At 41.2% G+C, this 24,873-nt stretch overlaps 1 protein-coding gene across 1 annotated transcript in view; it reads left to right on the top strand.

Annotated features, from left to right (window-relative positions):
* TRMT61A (tRNA methyltransferase 61A) overlaps positions 1-24,397 on the top strand; it is a 30,142-nt gene extending 5,745 nt beyond the window's left edge. Inside the window, exons 3-4 of the mRNA XM_065403785.1 lie at positions 12,165-12,431; positions 23,051-24,397. Coding sequence (XP_065259857.1) covers positions 12,165-12,431; positions 23,051-23,379 — 596 coding nt within the window. The 3' untranslated portion in view covers positions 23,380-24,397. The remainder of the gene's footprint in view (positions 1-12,164; positions 12,432-23,050) is intronic.
* Positions 24,398-24,873: the final 476 nt, after the last annotated feature.

The following is a 24,873-nucleotide window of genomic DNA, read 5'->3' as shown; positions in this document are numbered from 1 at the left end:
CGTTGATATATTTTGCTTTCCACAACCAAATCTCTGTACAACTTTTCATGAGTGATGTACCCGAGTATTCGGCTTCTAATATCTAAACTGTATTGTTAAATCTATTCACCTAAATTTGGGTTATTGCTGATTATGCACTCTATGTATCATATGACTTTTAAAAACTAACTTTGTATTTGTGGATAATCTAAGCACTATACCCAGATGTACAGACACTCTTTTCCCAAACTATGTATTATATAATTTTTTTAACATTCGCTTTAATAAAAATTTTATATCTCTTACTGGACCAACTTCTGTTGGTGAATGTTTAGCTGGAAAGTTTGTCTCTGAGCCCTCAGATCAGGGAAAGGTATTCTCAATGTCACAGCTAAATACAAGGTGGAACAGATTGTTTAGTAAGTAGTTAACACACATTCTAAAAAACTATTCAAGATGATGTGGGCCGTTAACAAAAAACTGGGGTTAGTGGGTCACAACTCAAATCAGCAGACAAAGAGGGTCATTGTAGTTCTCAACCATGATGACTACATCAATGAGGCCAACCAACAACTCTGACTCCACCTATTATGAAGAATTCGAAGATTCCACACCACAGTTCACCCAGGAATTTAAGGATATTATCAAATCTTTCCCCAGACAACTCCAGGAGAAACTCTACAACCTCATCACACATAATCCCACACCAAGAACCTTCTACATGCTTTCTCAGATACACAAACAAGGGACCCATCATGACTGGTCATGGCACTCTTACTGAATGAATATCAGGACTCTCAGAAACCATCCTCATGCCACTCATCACACAAGGGGCCAGCTTCCTCTATGACACAACCGACTTCCTCCACAAACTCCTCAACATTAACAAACCTCCCTCAGAACACCATCCTTGCCACCATGGATGTCACCTCCCTATACACCAACATCCCCACAATAACTGCGTCACTGCATCTGTTTCATCCTCACCCATAACAATTTTACACTTTATCCAAACCATGGGAACAGCTATGAGTACTAAGATGGCTTCCCAATATGCCAACCTATTCCTGGGCCACCTTGAGGAAGAATTTCTGGACAAATGCACTATGAAATCAATTATATACCTGAAGTACATCAATGATATTTTCATCCTCTGGACAGATGACCTACATTCCTCACTGGTTTCCACTACAGCTTCAACAACCCCACCCATCCATCAAACTTTCTCTAGAACATTCCCACACCAGCATCACCTTCCTGAACACCACAGTCAGCTTCAACAATGCTACAGACAACTATGCAAGAAACTCACGGATCACCACACCTATCTTCACAGATCCAGTAACCATCCCAAATACACCAAGAAATCTGTTCTCTACAGTTAGGCACTCAGATACAACAGAATATTCTCAGAGGAGAAAGTTCGGGATACACACCTTTAACACACTTAAAACCGCCTTCATCTAACAAGGACACTTCACCAAAGTAGTAGATCGTATAATGGAATAGGCCACCCAAATATCCTGAGAGAACTTGCTTCAATACAGGGGGGAAGAATCTCTGACTACATCCCTATTAACACCACCACCACACCAGAACCCATACAGGCTATTATTAAACAATTACAACCCATATTCATATACCCATACTTATGTTCTTATACTCTATGAGGACCACCGCCTGAAATAAATCTTTCCCAAACCCCCTTTTCTGGCCTTCAGACAATCCCCTCCCTCCCCCCAATCTCACCAAGCTCATCATCAGAAGCAAGCTCCTGACCCACTAACTCAAAGCAGCACCAGACCTTGCCAAAACAACAGATGCAAAACCTGCAGAGAGAGATCCACTGCTATGATGATCAATACCCCCCACAACACACTTTTCAAGATCCATGGGTCCTACACATGCCTATCACTCAGAATTTTAAGTAACGTCAAAGCTACCTAGAAAAAAAAGAGAGGGGCACTTTTAAGTATTTCTGTACATCTAATAAATGAATACACTTAGCTCTGGTACACCAGAAATGTTTCACTCAAAGATCATTCCATTAAGTAAAACAAGGATAGTTTGTCTATAATAATATAGCCATTAAAACAGATCAGTGGAGAACTTGCCACAAAGTATTACATTTTGACCTTTCTAATAACAACTAACTACTGTACCTGTGGCCTGTAGTGCTTGAAGGGTTGACTTTTAATAAAAGAAAAAGCATTGCTCCAGCTTCATCTGGTTACTCCTTGAAATAAATGAATGCATGTAGAAGCACAATGCAAGTGACCAGAAATGACAATTTGAATAAAAATGTTACAAGCGTTGACAAGTAGGGCCAAGGCTGGTATGATGTAACATGCTTTGGTGTGATCCTAAATCAGACTATATTCCAGCAATCCTAAATAATTAGTTCTAGATTAACCTTGTGCGGCCTAACCGGGAACAAGCCTGCAGTGATTAACAGAAACAAGCCAGGAAATCTAGTCTAGCAATGAATGACATTCTGAGCCTGCTTCCTACTGATGCTGGTATTGTATCCATCCAGAGCATTAACTAGCATTGGGCTTTTATTCTACTTTATTTTATACTGCTGGCATAATAGCAATGAATGGGTCAAATTTTGCTCTGTTACATTGCTGTAAATCAAGAGTAACTTCACAGACTGCAGCAAATTGCTCTGCATTTACATCAGTGAAACAGAGTAGAATTTAGCTTAATGTTTATATTAACAGCTGGTGTTGAATTTCCTCATTTCTTGTGTCATACCCATAAGACTGAAATAAGGAGGGAAAGATCTAATGCTTTTGGTCTGAAATGAAATGGAGTAAATTCTGCATAATACTACATCTCTAGCAATTTAAGTAAAAGAAAATAAAAATCCTTTTAGGGAAAAAAATAAGATGACTAGAATCTTTAATTTTGTACCATTGAGTTCTGGAAATGGGTTTAGATATTTAAAAATGCAGTCATATGTGATATAAAAGTATTACTACAGCTTATTTTTCTACCTACTTTATTTTTAAAGAATGGCTTGCTGCCAGTGTCTTCAGATATATGCCCGACTATTAAAATGATACAAATGCACTCTTCCCAGGTTTTGAAGAATCTAGGAATCTGGCTAATGTCTCATCTGTGATATTTAGTGGGTGAACCTTTCCTCTTCCCTATCTCCTGCTGCTATCTACATTTTTAAAAATTATGTTGTTTTAACTATAGCCAGCGCTATCCTTTAGAGTTAAGGTTACAGTAGAACCTCAGAGTTACAGACACCTTAGGAATGGAGGTTGTCCGTAACTCTGAAATGTTCGTAACTCTGAACAAAACATTGTGGTTGTTCTTTCAAAAGTTTACAACTGAATATTGACTTAATACAGCTTTGAAACTTTAATATGCAGAAGAAAAATGCTGCTTTCCCTTTATTTTTAGTACTTTATATTTAACACAGTACTGTAGTGTATTTACTTTTCTTTTTCTTGTTTTTGTCTACTGCTACCTGATTGCATACTTCCGGTTCCAAATGAGATGTGTGTTTGACTGGTCAGTTTGTAACTCTGAGGTTGTACTGAACTTTTTAGAGTACTGCTTCCAGAATTGGGCAACTTCACAATGAGAAAACCTGCAAAAAGTCAGATACAGGATACACAGCCTGAGCTTTGCGGAGAAGAAAGAGACTCAAGATAGCCCTGAGAGGGTTAAAATACCTGTCTGTTGAAAGTGGCCTGTTGCTCTCAGACTTCCATCTCTGTCAGGTAGCTTTAATCTCAATCAATCTCTACACTTGGCAATTGCTGCATGTTGTAGGCTCTGTCTAGATTAAGGGATAGAACTGAATCTTCTTTCATGTCACTCTCTCCAAAACTACTCTTGACATCAGCATCCCAGACACGGCTATTTTCTATTCAGTGACCAGAGCTGCCCCAAGAACAATTTGGTTTTGCAGCAGCTTTTGAAGATCCCAAATTTTATGTTTGTTTCACATTGGAATGAAACGAAAACCTTTTGAATGTTTTTGCAAAATGGAATTGTGTCAAAACAGCTGTTTTCTGATGGAAAACCTGAGCTTTTCAATAAAGGTCTCTCTCTCTCTGGTCAGAATTCAGTCTTGGACCTCAGAAAACTTCCTTGAAACAGATACATCTCTGAAACATCTTAGCTTCGATGAAATGCCATTTAGTTGAAAATGTTCCGGCCAGCTCTACCAATGATAATGTAACAATCAGCAGTCCTAGGACAAACTCAAACCCACTTGAGCCAAACACTCACTGGAATATCTATGTTTCTCTCTGGCTAAATCCTGTATTCAGAATTGCTAAATCTTCCTTCGGTGCCATATGAAAATAGATTTTTGGATTCCTCAATATTGAGAGTAGTACGGCTTCTTGTTTGGCTGACTGTGAAGATCCTAAGAATAACACCAAGCTATTCCCGAGCCTGTTCTAGAGGTGCTGTAAATCAGTTATGGAAATGTTTAAATTCATTCTGGTCACCCTTTATATTAAGGATACATTTATACAGAGTTTATTAAAGGGTTAATACAAGATTAATTTGTGGTTTCAGAATCCAGCGGGTCAATTGGCTGCTTAAACTTTCAATAACCCCTTCTACTAATGTGCTTATAAACACTTATAACACATACTAGCATGTCTATAACATGATTATAACATCTGTTAATCATATATAAAGTTTATATATGCACTCCTAATATAAAGCGTGACCCAAAGCCCTGTAACGATTCGTTCAACTTGGGAACGTATTAACGCTAAGCCTAAGCTTATAACTTCTGCCATATATATCCTTTGGCTACTGCATGAGCAAAAGGAATCTGAAAAGAAAGTGAGAAGCTGATCTCTGTTTAAAAACGTCTGCAGTATAAGCCTGGCCTCATCTGTCAACACATGAGAGAATGTAGCACTCTGCTGATGTACAAGTAGGTCTAGCCAAAGCCCATTGAAGTCAAGGGAGTCTTTGCATTGACAGTAGTGAGTTTTAGGAAAGGCCCTTGATCTCCAGTGTGTTTGGCAACTGTAGTTTAATGAAGCTACCCCTGCTGACAGTACTGTAGCCCAAGAGGGATATTGCTGTATAGTTTAAGAACTGCCCAAACATCGCCATTTTGGCAGAAGATGACTTCCTGTGAGAATCTGACTTTCTCTTCTCTAAAAGGGAAACCTCAGTCTTCATGTTCCCCATCCTGTCTGCTCGTGACGCCAGCCTTGATACCTTCTTCACCACTTTCTCCCACTTCCTTCCCGTATGACTAGGGCCCTACCAAATTCACAGCTGTGAAAAATGAGTCACGGACCATGAAATCTGGTCTCCCGCCGTGAAATCTGGTCTCTTTTGTGCTTTTACCCTATACTATACAAATTTCAGGGGGGAGACCAGCGTTTCTCAAATTGGGGGTTCTGACCCAAAAGGGAGTTGCAGGGGGGTTGGCCCTTACTTCTGCACTGCCTTCAGAGCTGGGTGGCCAGAGAGTGGTGGCCACTGACCAAGGGTCCAGCTCTGAAGGCAGCAGAGCAGAAGTAAGAGTGGCAATACCACACCATGCCATCCTTACTTCTGTGCTGCTGCTGACAGTGGCTCTGCCTTCAGAGCTGGGCTCCCGGCCAGCAGCCACTGCTCTCCAGCTGCCCAGCTCTGCCACTGCCAGCAGCAGCGCAGAAGTAAGGGTAGCGGTACTGCACCCCCCTCCCCCATAACCTTGTGATTCCCCCCCCCCAAAAAAACCTCCTTTTTGGGTCAGGACCCCTACAATTACAACACTGTGAAATTTCAGATTTAAATTGCTGAAATCATGACATTTCAAATTTTTAAAATCCTATGACCGTGAAATTGACCAAAATGGACTGTGAATTTGGTAGGGCCATACGTATGACCTTATGCATGGGAGTGCACTTTCTAAACCTGTTCACCAAGCAATAACCCTCTCCTCATTCATCTCCCTTCCTAAAAACCCACATCAGTTGTGTCCTCCATGAGAGAAGAGAGAGTGTGGGAGAGAGCTATTCTTCTCTGAAGGAACCCTCTGAGATGCGTGTTTACCTTACTGAAGTAACCCTGAGACTGTATTATTGTAACCTCTCTCTCCTTCCCTCTCTTTTTATTTTGTATTATCCCCACTGCATGTGTCATGCCTGACTTTGGACAGTAAGCTTTTTAGGACAGGAACTGTGGCTTGAATTATTTCTGTGAAGTCCATAGCATGCCTTTGGGTGTTGAAAATAATGAATAATAATTCTCCTGTTCCCTGCATTTATTGTGCTTATTCTTGTTTTCCTGCCTCTTGGCAAACATTAATCTGGAGAGGCATTAGTACTGCCTAGAGACTATTTCTTTCCTGCCCTGTGAGGCTCCATCAGTTCCCACTGCTGACTGATGGCCTGCCACTACCTTATTATTATTATTTGGTAGCTTTGAGAGTTGACAGACAAATGTGACTGCACTTTCATTATTTTATTGTATTTACTGCGCCCAAAAGTATGATACATGTGACCAAATCTTGCAGTCAACACCACAATTCTACTGATAGCTTGTTTGATATTATACTGACATGGTATTTGATAATGCTTTTTATATTTTTAACTTTTCTTACCTTGGAGCAATCTGAGATTGCCTGTGGGTTTGTGAGCTTCTCTAACCTTAACCCCTGAATTACTGGGATGGCAGCGTAGACTATCAGTCAGATACACTCACATCTGCACAGCCACACACATCTATATTTTTAAAAATTAATTTTTTTGTTTATTTAAAAAAAAGCAGAATCCGATGATTAGAGACTCTGGGGAAGATCCTGTGCACATAGGTGCTGCTGGAACTAGAATTGCTCCCCCTGGCTTGAAGTGGTTTCCATTATATGCAGGGTTTACAATTTGGTTCAATGGCTCTCAGCACTCCCACTATACAAATTGTTCCAGCACCCCTGCCTGTGCACATGGTCTGTGGCAACGAAAGCTAATGCAACTCAAAATCTGGTTTCCTACATACAAGAGTTGGTGGGTTTCCAGATTGTCACATTTAAATATCCCTTGCAAGGTGAAAACCAAGCTAATTTGCTGCGTTTCCTCCACAGTGAGGGGAGCAGTTGAAAGATGCAGAAATACTGCATGGTATTTTTTGGCACAAATCCTTCTAGCCATGGAAGGCTGAACCATTGCAGTGCCCTGCAGCAGGGGAGGCTGGGAGTAGCACAAACCTAGCTCCCCAGAGCTTGAGGCTCATCGGGGAGAAGAAGGGATTGTGAGTGAGCTGGTGGAGCACAGCCCATTGGTCTGCAGAGTCACTAGCCAGAAAGCCCATGAGGTTTGGGCACAGGAGCTTAATCTCTGCCTCTGGTTCCTTGATCCTTAGGTTGGTCCCCCTCATACCATGTCTGTAGCTGGGGTTATGAATTTCACCCACAGTGAGAGAGATCTGTAACAGGAATCTGCCTGATGCCATTATGTGCACACACTGCAGTAATGTAACTCTGTGGCTGAACTTTTAAATCATAAAATATTTAGTCAATAGAGAGAAACATCAGGTTTGCAAAGCTCATTAATAATGACCATAGGCTTAGCCTGGACCTGCAGCGGCTTGAGTGGGATTCACAGATGGTATTTGTATGCATACCTGATTTCTAAAGCAGCAGCTACAATTAAGAACAGCTTTTTAATGAGGGTAAAGTAACCTAGATTTTGCTGTCTTTGTATTCCTGATACATACATGGTAATTTGCTCTAGTCAAATGGGCATTGTTCTCTTCTAGAGAGCAAACTTAATTTTTAAGATCATTTATAATACAACCTATCAAAAACTCAAATAATTTGGTGTAAAACTTACAAACTGTATTTGTCCCAGAAATTGTTCTGCTTTCAGCACATACCCAGCGAACACACTTCTGGGACAAATTAGTTGCTACTGTTTGGGAATGAAATCCTATTGAAGTCAAGTGCTGAATTTAGCTCTTCTGATTTTAAATATTCCTGGTGTTGAGGGGGTATTTTGGGGGAGGGGGGAATATTATTTTGGAGACATTATTGCAATGTGATAGTATCGTAGCACAATTTGTGCAATAGATCGCAGAAATCCAGTGCCCCCCTGCATTTTGCTGCTTGCTTAAATGGTCCTGTATCCCAGGGACAGCAGCCTGAGCTGATTAGATCCAGTTTCCTGCTCCTAGCAAAGGCCCACTTTGGAGTGCTGCTGTTGGAAACCATTGTAGGCAGCATTTTGCTGAGTTCGACTCTTCAGTTGCTGATTAGAGGGACTCAGGAAGAAATTGAAGAACAAATTGAGGAGAGGAGAGAGGAGGAAACTATCAAGGAATGTTACTGTTACAGATCAGTAGCTGAGGAGGAAATAACCTTTTGAGAAGTAAAACCTCTCTCGCACTACACCAGAGAAACGTACAATTAACGCCCTGCATTCTGAAGATATTGCAGATTGGGTAGCAGTGGCTGTGTTTGATTACCCTGTGGATAGATGCTGAATGCAGTGAACTGCTGTGAATGCAGGGGGGGGAAATGCTAATCTGTGAAGGGCCCTATTTTGTGTGGTGTTGAGTGCCAGAGCGGGGCAGGAACTCAGCACTTCACAGGATTGGGTCCATAATGTAGAGTCCCTTTAGGAAAGCTAATTTCTACAAGGTTTTGTGACTCATAAACACTTTGTTCTCATAACAATGGGAAACCGAGAATGTTGGCAGAAAGGGCTGCCTGTGAGCATCTTTAGAAATGAGAGCGTTGATGACATTAGTATAATAGAATTATGGTTGCATGTATTCTTCTTCTTATGCTCATAGTACTCAAGTGATGACAGAGTGATTCCTGGTAACTTCACTTAAGGAATTGCCCTATTCAGAATATGCATCTGCAAATGCCTCCCTTTAAATTCGACACCTAACATCCTGTTTTTTTCTGGTCTTGGCTTGAAGCATTTGTGGGGGATTCGAGAAAGGAGAAAAACATCTTCTGGGGTGATTTAAGAGCAGATTTAAAAGGAAGATCATTAAAAATGTAAAAGAATATGAAGAAGGAAATGAGATACACACAAGCTGCCTCCCTTTCTGCTTATGTCACAGCTGTGCTGACAGTCCTTCTGTTTGCTTCTTTAGATAAATTGGGGATAGATCCAGAGAAGGTGCAACATTAGCCAGTTGGAAGGTAAAATAATTACATTCCCAGGGGCTGCAAAAGTTCTGTCATGCAATCTAGCCTTCTGGCAGGAGACATTAGGACAGGATTTCAGTCACTTTAGCATCTCATGATCAATAGCTCACTGCTATTGTCCTAAAAATCAATCAGAAGATAGTATTACACTGTTGTGCACATATGTTAGTGAGTTCTAATAGTATCCTGCTTACCATATCAGAATCATTTTAAGAGGTGGGAATGCTTGTGTGTGCATCTACAACTCATAGATAAAATACCTGTGTACTGTTTCTTAGGTGCACATGTTTATTGGCTCTTGCCTGGTATGTTTTTAATGTTGACATGGATGTGCTAATTTTTCCTTTGAATAAATGTCTGCAGGGAAGAACTTCAGGCACCAGACACTTTCCTTGGGGTGCAGTGTGACTTAATGGATAGAGTACTGAATTGGGATTCAGGAGACCTGGGTTCTATTCCTGGCTCTGCTGCTGACCTGCAGGGTGACCTCAGGCAAATCATTTCCTCTTTGCCTCAGTTTCGCCATCTGTAAAATGGGTATAATGATACCACCTTTTTGTAAAGTGCTTTGCGATCCACTAACGAAAAGTGCTGTATAAGAGCTAAGTATTATTATTCCCTTGGCAGTGGCCTGGGTCTGTATCAGAATGCCAGGGATCACCCATTCCTTGTCTCTCCTTGCCTCACCCCCTTTCACAACCACCAGGATTGGGACAAGGGTTGTGCAGTGATGCTCCTTAAGCCTGTTGGTAGAGCTCTATGTTGCAGTGCAGAAACCTGGGGCTAGATTCCTTGCTGGCGTAAACAGGGATGCAGCTTTGAACCTGCAATGGAGTTGCTTACTCTAGTGATGAATTTGGCCCCTGGGCTCTACATTTAAAGTCCTAATGTCTCACTTTCTGCACCAGTCAAGAGAGTGCAATACCACCACAATATTCCCACCCCTCTCTGGCCAGGGAGCAAGAGCCCTGGACCAACCATTCAACTCTGGTTTGCTGCATGGCAGTCAAAAATTACTCCCATTAGGCGGCTGGGCTGGGTATGAATTTTCTTTAATTTTTGCGGGATAAATGTGTTCTGATTACAGGACTACAAATCAAAGTACAACTTGGAATACTGTGCTCTTGTCAAATTAAAATGAAAAAACAAGTTTGAGGTAGTAGGTTTTTTTGTTTTTGTTTTTAATTAAAATTTAGGTGGGTAGTCTAGTGTGAAGAGGTTTAGTAGTTTTGGGTTGTTTTTATTAAAGCATTGCTGATTAGTCATTCATCTGTTTATTTAAGAGGGCAGAGGGTCATTTTTTAAAACCTTCCCTAAATCAGTAAGGCACAAAATCCTATGGTTTATTGATATAGACCCCAGTTCAGCATAGTACTCAAGCCCATACCTGACTCCAAGCATGTGGGTAGTCCTATTTCACTTCATTGAGATTATTCACATGCTTAAAGTCAGGCATGTACTTGTGTACCTAGCTCAATCAGGGTCTTGTAGGTCACTATACTGCAAGGTGCCAAGGACCCTTAACTCTCATTGACTTCAGTGGGAATTGAGGGCGCTCAGCACCTCACAGGGATTTGGCCTATAGCACCTTGAGTATACGTAGCACTGAATACTAAGAAGCAATAACAGTAAGTGATAGCATTTTTGTCCTGAGGGCTTTGCTTGTGTGGACACAAATAGGGCTTTCAGATATTGATACTTGTCAGCAAAATTTCACCTTTTGTTTTAATCGAGTCTTAAGTGAGATTTAAAAATTTGTTCTTGATTTTTTTTTTTCTCCAAAAAAGAAGTGTTGGATAATGGTTGGAGAACCTGTGATTCATGTGCCTGTAGTGTTTGTTTTATTTACCCATTTATTCCTATATCTCCTATCACAGTTATAGATAGGCGCTTTCCATACAATCTAGTTTTCTTTCTCAACTTACTTGTTGGCTCAACAAGTGATTTGGGGTCCCATGGGGAAATTGCCTTCTGTGAACAATAAACCAGAAAGATGGGGGGAAATTCATGAAGAAAAGGTTAAAGGGAAATATTCAAGTCCCATGTGGGTTTTGATCAGTGTTCATAGAATCTAAACATCTAGTCCGTCTTCCCGCTAACGTAAGGCTGTGTGCTGTTATAAATTTTACTAATTGATTTATTCATTCTAGTTTTTAAAATATTCTAAGAATTTGGGTTTATGCATAGGGCCTGCCAAATTCATGATCCACTTTGGTCAATTTCATGGTTATAAAATTTTAAAAATCATAAATTTCATTATTTCAGCTATATAAATCTGAAATTTCATGGTGTTGTAATTGTAGGGGTCCTGACCCCAAAAGGAGTTTTGGGGAGGGGGGGGGAGTGTCGCAAGGTTATTTTAGGGAGGTTGCAGTATTGCTACCCTTACTGTGGCGGTGCTGCCTTCAGAGCTGGGCAGCTGGAGAGCAGCAGCTGCTGGCCGGGAGCCCAGCTCTGAAGGCAGAGCCACCACCAGCAGCAGCGCAGAAGTAAGGATGGCATGATATGGTATTGCCACCCTTCCTTCTGCACTGCTGCCTGCAGAGCTGGGTCCTCAGTCAGCAGCCGCCACTCTCTGACCACCCAGCTCTGAAGGCAGCAGCACAGAAGTAAGGGTGGTAATACCATACTATGCCGTCCTTACTTCGGCGCTGCTGTTGGCGGCGACTCTGCCTTCAGAGCTGGGTGTCCAGCCAACAACCGCTACTCTCTAGCCGTCCAGCTCTGAAGGCAGTACAGAAGTAAGGGTGGCAATACCACAACACCCCTAAAATAACCTTGTGACCCCCTTGCAACTCCCTTTTGGGTCAGGACCCCCAATCTGGGAAACACTGGTCCGTCCCCCCCCCCCCCCCCATCCCCTGTGAAATCTGTATAGTATAGGGTAAAAGCACACAAAAGACCAGATTTCATGGTCATTGACATGTTTTTCATGGCCTTGAATTTGGTAGGGTCCTACTTATGCTGATTCCTTGGGAAGACAATTCCACAGTCACTTAGAGCTTCATGTCAAGAAGTGTTTCAAAGCTGTTGTTTTTTTGTTTAGGTACCGGAAGTGGTTCCCTTTCTCATGCTATCATCAGGACAGTGGCTCCAACAGGGCATCTGTACACAGTGGAGTTCCACCAACAGAGGGCAGAGAAAGCGAAGGAGGAGTTCCAGGAGCATAAAGTAGAACACCTGGTTACAGTGAAGAATCAGGATGTCTGTAAAAACGGGTTTGGGGTCTCGAATGTTGCAGATGCAGTGTTCCTAGACATTCCGTCACCGTGGGAAGCTATAGGACATGCACAATCAGCATTAAAAATTGAAGGTATCTTCTCTTCTGTACATCTATCTGTATTTGCGTGGGTGCATGGTTTCTGTCTTTGAGCCTACATGTTAGGGGTATCCCCATTCTGTTGTGTGATCTCCATTCTGGTGTCAAGTCTGGTGTCTTTCTCAGACTACAAAAAAGTCTTCACATTTACAGAGAAAGACTTAGCAGAAGAAAAACAACTTTCTCCCACAGGTTTCTGTGACAGCTGCTGCAGTTGTCATGTGCCACATATAAAAAGCTTTTGAACCTCTGTCAAACGTATTCTAACAGCTCCAAGAGTGTGTGGGAAGAACTAGTAACATAACTGACGAAAGCAAATCTCTGACATTTCACTGGAAAGGTGTGTGTGTGTGTGTGTGTGTGTGTGTGTGTGTGTGTGATCTTAAACAACACTTCCTGTTAATCATTGCAGGTTTTGGGTAGGAGAGATTCGATAAACACCACGTATATAATCCCTGGAGAGAAGTGGTTTTACTTAAGCACGCTCACTTTCTTTCTTTCTTTCTTTCTTTCTCTATTCTACCCCTTTAAAGTTGGTGGGAATTTTGTCATTAACTTCAATGAGAGTGGGACCCTAAGCCTTTTCTTCATGGGAAAGTTTTACCTGTTACACTGGTACAGTTATACTGATATAAGTCCCTGCACGAACACTCTTATTCTGGTATAAGCAACATAACTTAAACTGAATAAAGCCACTGTTATACTGGAATAAGTGTGTTATACCAGTCTTTGTTGGTTTACAGCAGCAGTTCTCAACCCGTGAGCTGCTTGTGGCCCAATCTGCACACAGCTGCGGCCCATGTGAGATCCTCAGGGCTATACAGGCAGTGTGTATATATATTGTGTGGTTGTGGCCCACATAACAGATAGAGAGCTGCAGTTGTCATGTGCCACATATAAAAAGCTTTTGAACCTCTGTCAAACATATTCTAACAGCTCCAAGAGTGTGTGGGAAGAACTAGTAACATAACTGACGAAAGCAAATCTCTGACATTTCACTGGAAAGGTGTGTGTGTGTGTGTGTGTGTAATAGATCTTAAACAACACTTCCGGCCCACAATGGTAAATACACCTCTACCTCAATATAACATGACCCGATATAACACGAATTCGGATATAACACGGTAAAGCAGTGCTCCGGGGGGGCGGGGCTGCACACTCCGGCAGATCAAAGCAAGTTCGATATAATGCGGTTTCACCTATAACGTGGTAAGATTTTTTTGGCTCCCGAGGACAGCGTTATATCGGGGTAGAGGTATAGGTTGAGAACCACTGGTTTACAATCACACCTTAACTTATAACAAAACAAAACGTTCCTGTGTAGACAACACCTTGGATGAGTTGTGATGTCCTTACCAGATGCTCTAGTTTAGCCACAAAGAGAGTTCTCTTAATCAAGAGCACCCCTTGCTAGGGCCCTGATTCAGCAAGGGACTTAGTTGATCACATGCTGAAGTCCATTTCTGTTCATTAAGGCACGGAAGATTGTGCCTAATTTTAAATACATTCTTAGGTCACATTTAAGACAAGGGACTTTAGCATATACTTAAAGTTCAGCACATGTTAGGCCCTGATTCAGCCAGCTTCTTATGTGTGGAGTTCCCTCAGCTGCCACTGAAAAATTTCTAACAGTTTGCCAGAAGCAACATATACTTTAAAATGACAAACAAACAAACCAAAATCCCATAATAAATGGTCTGTGCTTGCAAGGGTTACAGCTGCCTTCATAGCTGCTTCCAGGGTCTGCTGAGAGAGAAACTAATTCATACTGCGCTGTGTAATGCCCTTCCCATGCTCAAATTATCGAATCCAGTGAGCAGAATGCTCAGCTGACTCCTCGGTTCAGATGACGGAGCTGCATTGCACAGTACAACTTGAATGATTTAGCCAGTATCTGTTGAGACTGCTAAGGAGCCATGCTTGAGCCTTTCTAGGCTTCGAATCCTTGGAACATTCCAGTGTTTGAGATCCTGGAAAGCTGATTTATTTATGTAGCTCTGGAGCTATACCTTACTGTGTACTGTAATGTAGCGTCCACTTACCCAGTGCAAAGTAGAACAAATGTCACGTGGTTGCTTATGGGTCACCCTGTATTACATAGCAGTAGAAAGGCAAAATTGTCTATCGCCTTTTGTAGTTAGGATCAGTGTAAACAAACCACAGTACCTGAGAACTGACCGTGCTCTAAAGGTATGTCTGTACGGCCCACTAAGCTTGGATCAGTGGCATCTGGGCTTGTGGACTCGGTGTTTCTAAGCCCGCACTTGAGTGTCCAAACTGCATTGTAAACTTGGGTTTACAGTTGTTGGACCTGGGTTTCTCAGCCATGCTAATGTGTGCATACTGCACTACGCAGACCTTCTGACTTGGGTCTGTCGCTTGTGCTACGTCCACTCTGGACTTGAGGCACAGCAGTACTTAGGCTCAGACACCCCTTCCCTTCCCCCACCAACAAGGTTCTAGGAGCCAGGTCCTGAGTGCTTGCTGACCTGAGTCAGACTGATTCATGTGTGGACAGAATGGGGGCTTGGACTCAAACTTGAGTCAGAGCCCAGGCTTAGTGCAGTGTAGACGTATCCTAACTCATCATTTGGGTTTTGTGCTAGCTTGTTGTGCTGAAGACTGATTTATGCTACAATATGAAGTAGCTTTTCCATTATCAGTGATGAAAATCTATTCCTTTTGTGGGTATAGTATAACTAGAAACAATGCTGATTGTTTATATATTTTGGAAAACTAAAAAGTGCTAGCAAGGTGACTGAAAACCCCCAACAGAATATTTGAATGTGCCTTTTGTTTGGCTGATTTCACATAATCAAAAGCTATTCTGCAGTGGGAATACTGAGTACACTTAGAGTCTTTATTCACCGAAACTCTTAGTGATGAGTTGAGTGGTAATTATCATTAGAGAAAATGCGTTCCCACACATCCCTCCCTATGTGCGGTCACATATAAGCTGTTCATACAGGAGATTTTATTCTAAGTAAGATGGCCACAATGCATAATACAAAAATTACTACATTGCTGTTGGATAGTAGTCATTTTATTTCTTAAAGTCTTAAGGATATATGCTTAAAATTAAGACTGGAATAAGCAGGTGCAACCTACACCATTCTCTTGTCTCTTCCTTAAAAAACAAAACACAACAAAAACAGTATTTGTAATAAAAATATCACCTAGGAGGATATTAAGAGCTAACTTTTAGAGTACATGGTCAACAAAGCCTTAAGAGAAGTATTTATTTTTCCTCCTCTACTCAGTCCCAAGCTCTAAATAGCTGTAATTCATTATTTTCATAGGCTGATGGTTAATAGCCTTGTTTAAAGGATACATTTATCACTCATGTTCATGCCTCAGATTGTCCTGGCCTCCCGTTTAAAGCACTGCTATATTGTAGAGAGCTTGGAGAATAAAATGGCCAGTGGGTTTGTGGCTCGAAGGCCCTTATTTGTTGTTAATTATATGCTCTGTGCCCATTCAGACTCCTCTGAACCTTAGCTGCATCCTTCTCTGCTGATTTCACTTTTCATACTTTCAGCAAAAAACATTGCCTTCTAATATCTCAGTGACTCGGCAGTGCATCACTGCCTGTCTTGCTTCCATTCCCAGACCTATGCTCTTTCCTCGGCAGCATCTGCTGATTGATGTTTTTTCACAGTAATGGCTGCTGTTCACAGTGTCTGACCTTGATTTTTGGCTAAGATCTTATTAATCCCTTCAGGCTGAATCAAAACAACAAAGCTAGAAATCTATCACTATAGCTCCATAATTTAACAAAAATAACCTGTGTGTATAGTTCCTAGATATTCTGGAACTCGTTACTTACAGAAATCTCACAGCTGAATAGTGTTGAACCAAAGCTTTCTAATATTAATTTCCCAACCTCCTTTCCCTCCATCGTAAATGTTATCCAATGCTTTCAAAGCTGCAGAAGACTAGGCAGAAGCTTGCTTCTATAATTGTGTTCATGCAGGCTTTTAAATTTTCTTGTAACGATGCAGGCAAAGTACAGCTGTATGTTCAGTGGGTTTTACTCAAGACCCTTGTCTTATAAACCAATTTTTGGTGCTGCTTAGATCAACAGTCTGAGTACTGAACTTATAGAAACAATCCCTTTTTTTGTGTGTGTGCAGCGTTAACCCTTTTATCCAGACTTCCCGCTTCAACTTAAGTGTTGTACACCCAATAATTAAAAGAGAGAAACTTGCAGTTACTCTTAAGATATCGACTGAGGCAGATGACACAGTGTTGGCAGGTTAGCCTATTGTGGCACTTGGCCAGGGCAGCTAATTGGTCCACTGCGGTTATGCCTTGTCAGTGAAAGGTTCCTCTAAAAGTCTTCCTCTGAGGGCTTGTGTCTGTTCATCTACCTACAGTACAGTACAACTCCGATGCTCTGCACTTCATCAGAGTATTCTTTCTTTTTCTTCCCAAGAACTTTGTTTTCTTTGTTCAAATAGGTTTAAAACAGGCCTTTTGCTCCTATTTTTCCCCAGCACAATAATATAGAATGTTGTGTTATAATCATTATCTGTTAGGTCTCATTATTCTCTCAGAAAGTGTCTATAAAAATATTACATAATCCCCCCCCAACAGCCCTGTGAGGAGGGTAAGGAATTATTTGCACTGGGCTAACCTCAGCTTTCAATTTTAAAAAACCTTCAGTGTACATTGTTTCCACCATGCAAAAGGTTTCACTGACTTTCTTTCTTGAGCCTCCTAGGTTATTTATGGTCCCCTGCCTATAGCCACCCAGGGCTGGCCTAGGAAGAAGTGAAAACCATGCCACAGGTTTTTCCCAATTTGGGGGTTGGTGGGGAAGACTCCTGACCAGACTCTGGTGGGGAGAAGATGTCAGTGACATAAGGACTGATGCTAATAATAGTAGGGTTTGCTGCAAGCTCCCTCCCAGCTGATCACCTGCAATTGAGCTGATTCCTCTACTGAGCAGTCGTGAACTTGAGTCACAGAGGACTTGTCTACACTGGTTAACCTCAAGTTAATCACTTGCCAATTAACTAGAGGTCGCTAACACATTTTTATAGGCTAGTACAGACACTCTTGGCATTATAAATACTGAAGACCTTGTCGTTGTGGTATCTGAGCACCTTGCAGTCTTTAATGGGTTTGTAATCATAGCACCCCTGTGAAGTAGGGAAATGCTGTTATCCCCATTCTACAGATGAGGAACTGAGGCACAGAGCGACTAAAAGACTTGCCCATGGTCACACAGGGAGTCTGCGGCAAGGCAGGGAATTAAATCTAGCAGACAGGCACCCTAAGTGGAAGACCGTCCTCCCCCAGGACACACAATACTCAAACTTTTGGTGACGCTCTTGTTGCCACGTAAGTTTGTTCCAGGATCAACTACAAACATTTGCCCCCGGAATAAACCTTTGTAGAGTGTCAGAGCTATCCTTTGCTATTTAATTCAAGACAGCTAACACATTTACAATCTATTAACTTGAGGTTAAAAAAAACCACTATAAACAAAGCCACAGAGGGGAGGCTGTAGTGTGAGAGGCCATGTAGTCTAATTGGTCAAGCACAGGATGGAGAACAAGAGTCTCCTTCATTCTACTCCTTGCTGTGACACAGCCTCCCTCTTTGGCCCTGGTCAAGTCCTATAGCCTTCTGGCCTTAGTTACCCCATTTGTAAAACAGGTATTCTACACACTTCACAGGGATGTTGTGACACTTAGTGATTGTAAAGCCCTATATAAGTGCTCAGATTCAGCAGACTCCACATACAGCCCCCGAGCAGGTAGGAGCCTCACAGCAGCGCCAATCCCACAGCTGTGGACATTTCTTAAGACACAAGTAACTATGTATGAACCAAAGGCCCAAGCAGTTGAGCTATGCTGCTCCTACAGTAAGAAACAGGGATGGAACAAACCTGAAATACCCCCCACACAACTCCTCAGGCCAGCCTTGCACACAGTGGTGCAATAACAGCTGACTCTTATCCAATGCCTTTTGGGAATGCACCCACCCCCCCAAAAATATTGTACATAAAACTCTTGTTAATAGTCTGGCAAATGATTCAGTGAATATTTTCTGAATCAAGAGATCTTTCATTTTCTCTGATAACCGGATCCTCTAATTTCATTGCATCACCCATGTGTACACTTGCTTAAAGGACATCCTGTCCCCCATTGGAAATGCAATATTTTTAGTGCCCTACTAGCACGGAGTAAATGCCATCGTGATGCTTTTCTGTGACACTGCTGCCTCGCCCCCACAAACTATTAGTGCCTATTTTTTTTCTGGGATCCTTGTAATTTAACGCTTATTGTGACACTACACTGAAATCCCAAAACACTGTGAATTATGTTCTTTTTTCCTAAGAAAAATAAAATTACGTATTGTATCTCCTACATCACAGAATCACTTTCAACGTTCAGAATAATTGGCCCCTTCATGTGGCACTTAATGGTGCTTTGCTAACTCCAGATTCTCTGCTCGTAGTCTTTCAGAACACACCAGTGACAAATTAACCTAGCAGAACACCTATATCTAGAAGAGAGAACTTGCAAAAGACAAGAGTGCATAATTTGTGTTTATATTATGTATCCTTTTGAATATTAAGTGTGCGTTAGAATTCTTGTGAAAGGGGGGGCATTTCCAGTTTTTCTTTTTTAACTGGGGTCATATCTAGAAGTACCAGCTCAGTTTTTAGCTAAGCAAAATTCCTCTTGACTGCAAGGAGATGTTCACCATTGCTCAGGCAAATAACCAAGAGCCAAATTCTGCTAAATTTGGAATTACTCTTCAAGTCAGCAGAATTATTCTCAGTTTTCACTTAAGTGACCCAGAATAGACATTGGTCCTTACTAAGCTGTGTCCCTTCATTATTAATTAGATGTCTGTCCAGTGCTTTGAACATACAAAGCACTATGCAGGTGCCAAGTATTATCTCTTACCCCCACCCCCCTTTTTGTATCTCTCTCTCTCTAATCTTTCCAACCTGAGCTGTGCTTTGACTTCTGTAAACTCTCAATCCCCTACTTATTTATAGTGGCTGCCAGACACGCTCTGGGCTCATCCCCAGCCTACAGCTTGGTGAGATTTAACCTCTGCGTTAAACATTTCCAACAAATTCACTGCCTATAACAGGAAGGGGGGGGAGGCGCTTTCATACAGACTCTTTATTCTCTTCCCCTCAACTGTAGTACTTGTCAGATGCATTATACATGAGTAAACATACATTTTTAGACAGCGCCTCAGATCAAAAAGCTCACACAGCTTCCCAATGTGAGCAGGATTAATCTCAGATAATTACTCTATCAATTTATGATGACACATAGATCTCATTAAACAAATGTAGTAGCAGTAGATTTTCTCAAAGGAAAGCACTCAAATGAGCCAAACTCAGTTAAGAAGTTTCAGCTTTTGAGCTGTTTTTACTACTGTTGGGTCCAGTCCACCCCTGGTTGTCTAGAAACAGAGCAGTGCGCATGCAAGCGAATGGGGAGCACGTGTCTTTACTCCATTCATGAAGGACTCCTCAACGTGGCAGAACAAAGCAATTCAAAGTCCAGTCTCTTAAACTCTAAATGCCTCTTGCTGTCTAAAGGACAACAGGGCTCATAAGAACTGTGAATGCTGGAAACTAGATTTACATCTGTGTGACGACTGTAATGTACCCAGTGTTGCATAGCTGATAATCCAAAGGGTATGACGCACAATGCAACCCACTGTCAGGGAAGTTCAAAACTATCCATCCCCAGCACTTCCAGAGCTTGATGTGGCGGGGGAAGCCTGTCGACCTCTGTCCTGTCAGCAAGCCTCACATCCTTTCTTAGGCTGAGCCAGTTTTCAGATGAGCAGTTATGTGTCTCAAGCGACAGTGTTTTCCCTACTCCAGAAATTCCACGTCAATCAGAGCTTCTCAGTCTTTCATATTGTTTCCCCCCACCCCTCAAATCTCTTATTTGCTTGCAGAATAGTAGCCTGAATCCCTTCCAGCTGAACTCCCCCTAAGCAAGTCCAATGTCATAAAAATCAAATCTGTCCTGCTGGCTGGTTTGTACAGGAAAAAGTATGTGGGACTCTTCTCCCAACTAGTGGAAGCCTTAAAGCAGGATGCTTGGTGGTTACTGCACCGAGGCTTATTTTTAGGTGTGTTACGGGGTGCACCTTCTATTTAATAACAAGAGGAAACAGGTAATCCAAAATAAGTAGAAAAACTGAAAACAACATACAGGTTCTTATACCGCCTTCATGACTGTAATATCTGAGCGCCTTCCCATAGTGCATTAAGCAATGTGACCCTTGTTCTGCACTTCCTTCTGCATGTTATCTTAGTTATTTCAAACAAACTCTTCCTTTACCACCAGGTGGTTTGAACACCCCATTTGTGTAATCCCCTTGCTCTCTGAACAGTCTAGTGTGTGGGCGGTCAGTGTTTGTTTTGCTAATCATCACCAAATTTGGTATAGACATTCTGTGGTCAGCTAACCACCCCATGAAACAAAAATGCATGTTGTTGTAGTTTCAAGGCTTGATAAGAACTTCCGATGGCCAGTATTGCAACAGCTGCATGCAGGCTTCATGCTTTTGGCAAGTAATGCAGATTTGTATATCTAAAGCCATCTTCGGAGTCCAAACAAATCAGCAGAATCTACTTACTACAAATGAAAAGCATTTTTGCTTTGTTGTTTAAACCACCAAAAAAGAAAAGACTGAATGAAGCACTAGTAGAACACTGATTTCTCTGCAACTTCTTTCTCTGAAGACAAAGAGTTTATTGTGAAATGACATTTAACAAAGTTAGACACTTGTTTGGTTTCCTACACAATGAGAATGTAATGTCTTTCTTTACAACATGCATATATCATACTAGCTTTCTAATTATATAACAGAAATTCCCCTCCCAGCTTCTCCTCTATGCAGTAATGTCTACAAAGACTATAGTAGAAATATGTACTAGTTCCCCCCCCCCCAAAAAAAATCCTGTCAGCTTCAGAGTACTTTTGGTAGCCATGCAGGTTAATCCATATAACATTTTGTTTAATTGGTACTAGCTGTATGGATGTGCAACTAAATTGCAATCATCAAGCTTGGTGGAATACACAGTATCCCAAAGTCACTTTTGCAGGTGATTATTTGATTTGTTTTTTTAATTGTGACTTCGGGGAATTGCTTGACAAAAGGCTGCTTTGTTTTGAAGATGTGTGATAAGTACCATTGGCACGGAAGACTCTATTAGAAGACTAAAATAAAATCCAATCTGAAACCTATTTACTGCAGAATGGATTAATGGTCACGGAAAGAATTCTCCCCCAGTCACCATCCAGCACATCATTGCTGCACTGTAACTGGGGCATTACAGCAGCACTTGCATTCAAACCTGACACTGTCCTTTTTTAGATCTGTAGCTTTAAAAACCAAAAAAAAATTGACATAAACCAGTCCTGGTGTGGGACCAGTTTAGCCTCTATTTTTAGCAGGATGCTTTGCTGTCAAATACATGGGTTCTTTAACTGCTTACATAACTGTGCTTAGGAGGTTTGCCTGGATTAGTAGACCTGGAGCATGAGAGAGAGATGGGAAGGAATGCAAAGCAGATCGATATACATTTTCATCTGAAAATATTATAGCTTCAGCTTTTGTGTTCTTCCATCATTCCCCTCCCCCGATATAAGTTTTCAGTAAGGGCAGTTGCATCATGGGACATTACATCATGAGTGAGACCACGTGACCTGGATTTATGGTAGACAGTGTCTCTATAATTCCTTGATCTGATTTGGCTGTGGCTTTTTAGAGTAAATCTGAATCGTTCTATTCCCAGCTCTAAAGGTGACATTGGGGCTAATGAAAGGGGAGGGGGGGTAAAAATACTCAGTAATTAAAAGCAAAAGGCTGGGGGGTGCTTCAATGGGAAGGAAAGTAACAGTATATAATTTAAAGTCTTGTCTTGTGGTGCAAAGGTTTTGATGCATATGCCATGAAGCTGCCTGATCTAACAATCAGTAAACCCACACAGGGTTGCCTTTTACAATGTGTTTTTAATTTAATACTCGGGAGACATGAGAAGAGCTTGCTTGACTAGAAGGGTGAAGCTTTAATAACACTCCATCTATGGACTAGAGATTACTTTATTCTGTCTACACATACCATCTCTGACTCAAATAAACACAGCCAGTTTAGTGTGTGTGTGTGTTTGCTTTTATTATAAAGGCAATGCTGTAATGTGGAGCAGAGTTAGAAACTAACTTTCATCTTAGTGCATGAGTCAACTTCAGTTTAGTGCATCAGTCCAGGGGTCATATGTGTTGATTCCAAAAAAATTCAGCAGTCTAATGCGATCAACTGCAGCCGAACCATGAACTAAAATCATGGACAAGTGTGTATTCCAAAAATGGATTAATCTGTCATCATATTTGTACTTATACAGTGGGCTGAAACAGCTTGTAAAATCGTCACCATTTTTATGTTGACTCTATAAACGGCATAGTTATCTCCTTGGAGATCTTTATTTCTTAGGCATATTAGGTCTTTTAATTATGTACGTGCACTGTACGAAGAGTTATGCTTTGCGTAACAGAGAATTTGGCGAAGATTAATTAAGTTGTTTTCCTCTCTCCCCCACTGCCTGTCTTATTTTGTAGGTGGACGCATCTGCTCCTTCTCCCCTTGCATTGAACAAGTTCAAAGAACGTGCCTGGCTATGGAAGAACATGGTTTTACTGAGATTAACACTTTGGAAATTCTGCTTCGAGTATACAATGTTAGGACAATTAGCTTGCAAATCCCTGACCTTGGAAAAGCAGCCGAGGATAATTCTAGCACTGGGTTTGACAGCAGCAACCAATCAAATCAAGGTAGCTTATATGGTATTCTGCAGCAGGGAACTGCCCAGTTTAAAAGTGGTGTGCCACTCAAGGAAATGGTGGGTCATACTGGATATCTGACCTTTGCTACTAAAAGTCTATTTTAGCATACTTTGGGTTTGTTTGTTCTTTAAGGTCATCCAAACTTTTACTCGTCAGGGAATTCCATATATAGTCAGATCCATTTGGAATATGCTTTGTTTAAATAACACATGAGCACTAACCAGCCCAGCATAGACAGAAAGTTGAAGGTCTGGAACAGCACTCTGTTTCTGCCAGAGAGGAAAGATAAATTAATAGCTAATGGCAATTCATTGGAATTTGCAAAATAAAGCCACTTGCTGATAAGTTTTGTTTAAAATCAGCTGTTTTCTTTTTACTTTTTGGAATCCTTTCTTGATTTCCCCACCCCCATCAGACTCTCTTTGGGGGGTTTTGTTTGGCTGGTTGGTTTTTGCTTAAGTTATTCAGTATGTGTCATTTTTGGATCTTTGGAAAGATCCTCATTGACTCATTTTAGATGCTGAAGTTGTGAGCTCATACAGCAGTCACACTGAGCGGTCACAGAATGGGTGTTTCCCTGGAACAATACTTGGCTGCAGTGTGTTCAAGAACATGGTCTCTTTCTCCCATCCCAAACTGGCATCTAGTAATCAGATAGATTATACTGAAGTCTCACAAGCATGGTAGCTGTTGGATCTGGTCCATAAGAATATATTGGGAACATCATTATAGAGGCTTCAGCCATGATGGCTCACTCATGCCAAAATCTTATGATAGATCAGCTGCTTCCACTTTTCGTAAGTCAATTGTGAGAATTTACCACTAAGTGTTTTAATGTTACCTAAACACCGCTTTGTAAGCAATGTATCTGAGTTCTATTTTTTTTTTTTTTTTTTTTAAATAAGTGTTACGTTACTTGACCCTGCTGCAACTGAATGATGGAAAAATCACTATTGGCAGGATTTCTCTCTTAATAAATTGTAACAGTGATGTAAACTTAATAAAAACATAAATCTTCTTTAGCAGTAATTTACTAGACCACTTATTATTTGGTCTCTTATATAAAGCTGGTTGGCGTGGTTGATCTATTTTGAACATCAGATTAAATTTTGTATTTACGGGTTAAAATTATTGTACATATTTCTGAGGCTCTACATGCCTCTTTCCTTTTTTTTTTTTTTTTTTAATAAAGTCTCTATTATGGTCTTCCCAGCCACTGGTAATATCTCTCTGCTCATTGCTTCCCTGTATGTTGTATTTTGTGCAAAACAAAATATATTGATCCATGCTGGGCATGTTCTTTTTATATTGCAAACTGCTGTATGAAAATTTGAACCCGGTTTCTCCCTGTTCTTGACAAAAATAAACAAAGCTAAGCTTTTAACTAGTCACAGGAGAACACTAATCTGTAATGGTTTAAAGAAAGCTCAACCAACCAGGACAGCACAGATAAACTGTTGAGCAGATTAAAGGCAGAAAGCAATTCTGTTGAATTCAATCTGTTATATAAGAAGTTCTACAGATGTAGCTTTCCTCCTGAAATGATATGATTCTATTCCCTATGAATGTTAATGGCCTTGGAGGAAGCAGTAAGTGGG

Source organism: Emys orbicularis, chromosome 4, assembly GCF_028017835.1.
Source record: "Emys orbicularis isolate rEmyOrb1 chromosome 4, rEmyOrb1.hap1, whole genome shotgun sequence".
NCBI classification, from domain to species: domain Eukaryota; kingdom Metazoa; phylum Chordata; order Testudines; family Emydidae; genus Emys; species Emys orbicularis.
Note: the sequence above shows the minus strand (reverse complement) of the source record. Positions and strands in the feature narration are given on the sequence as shown.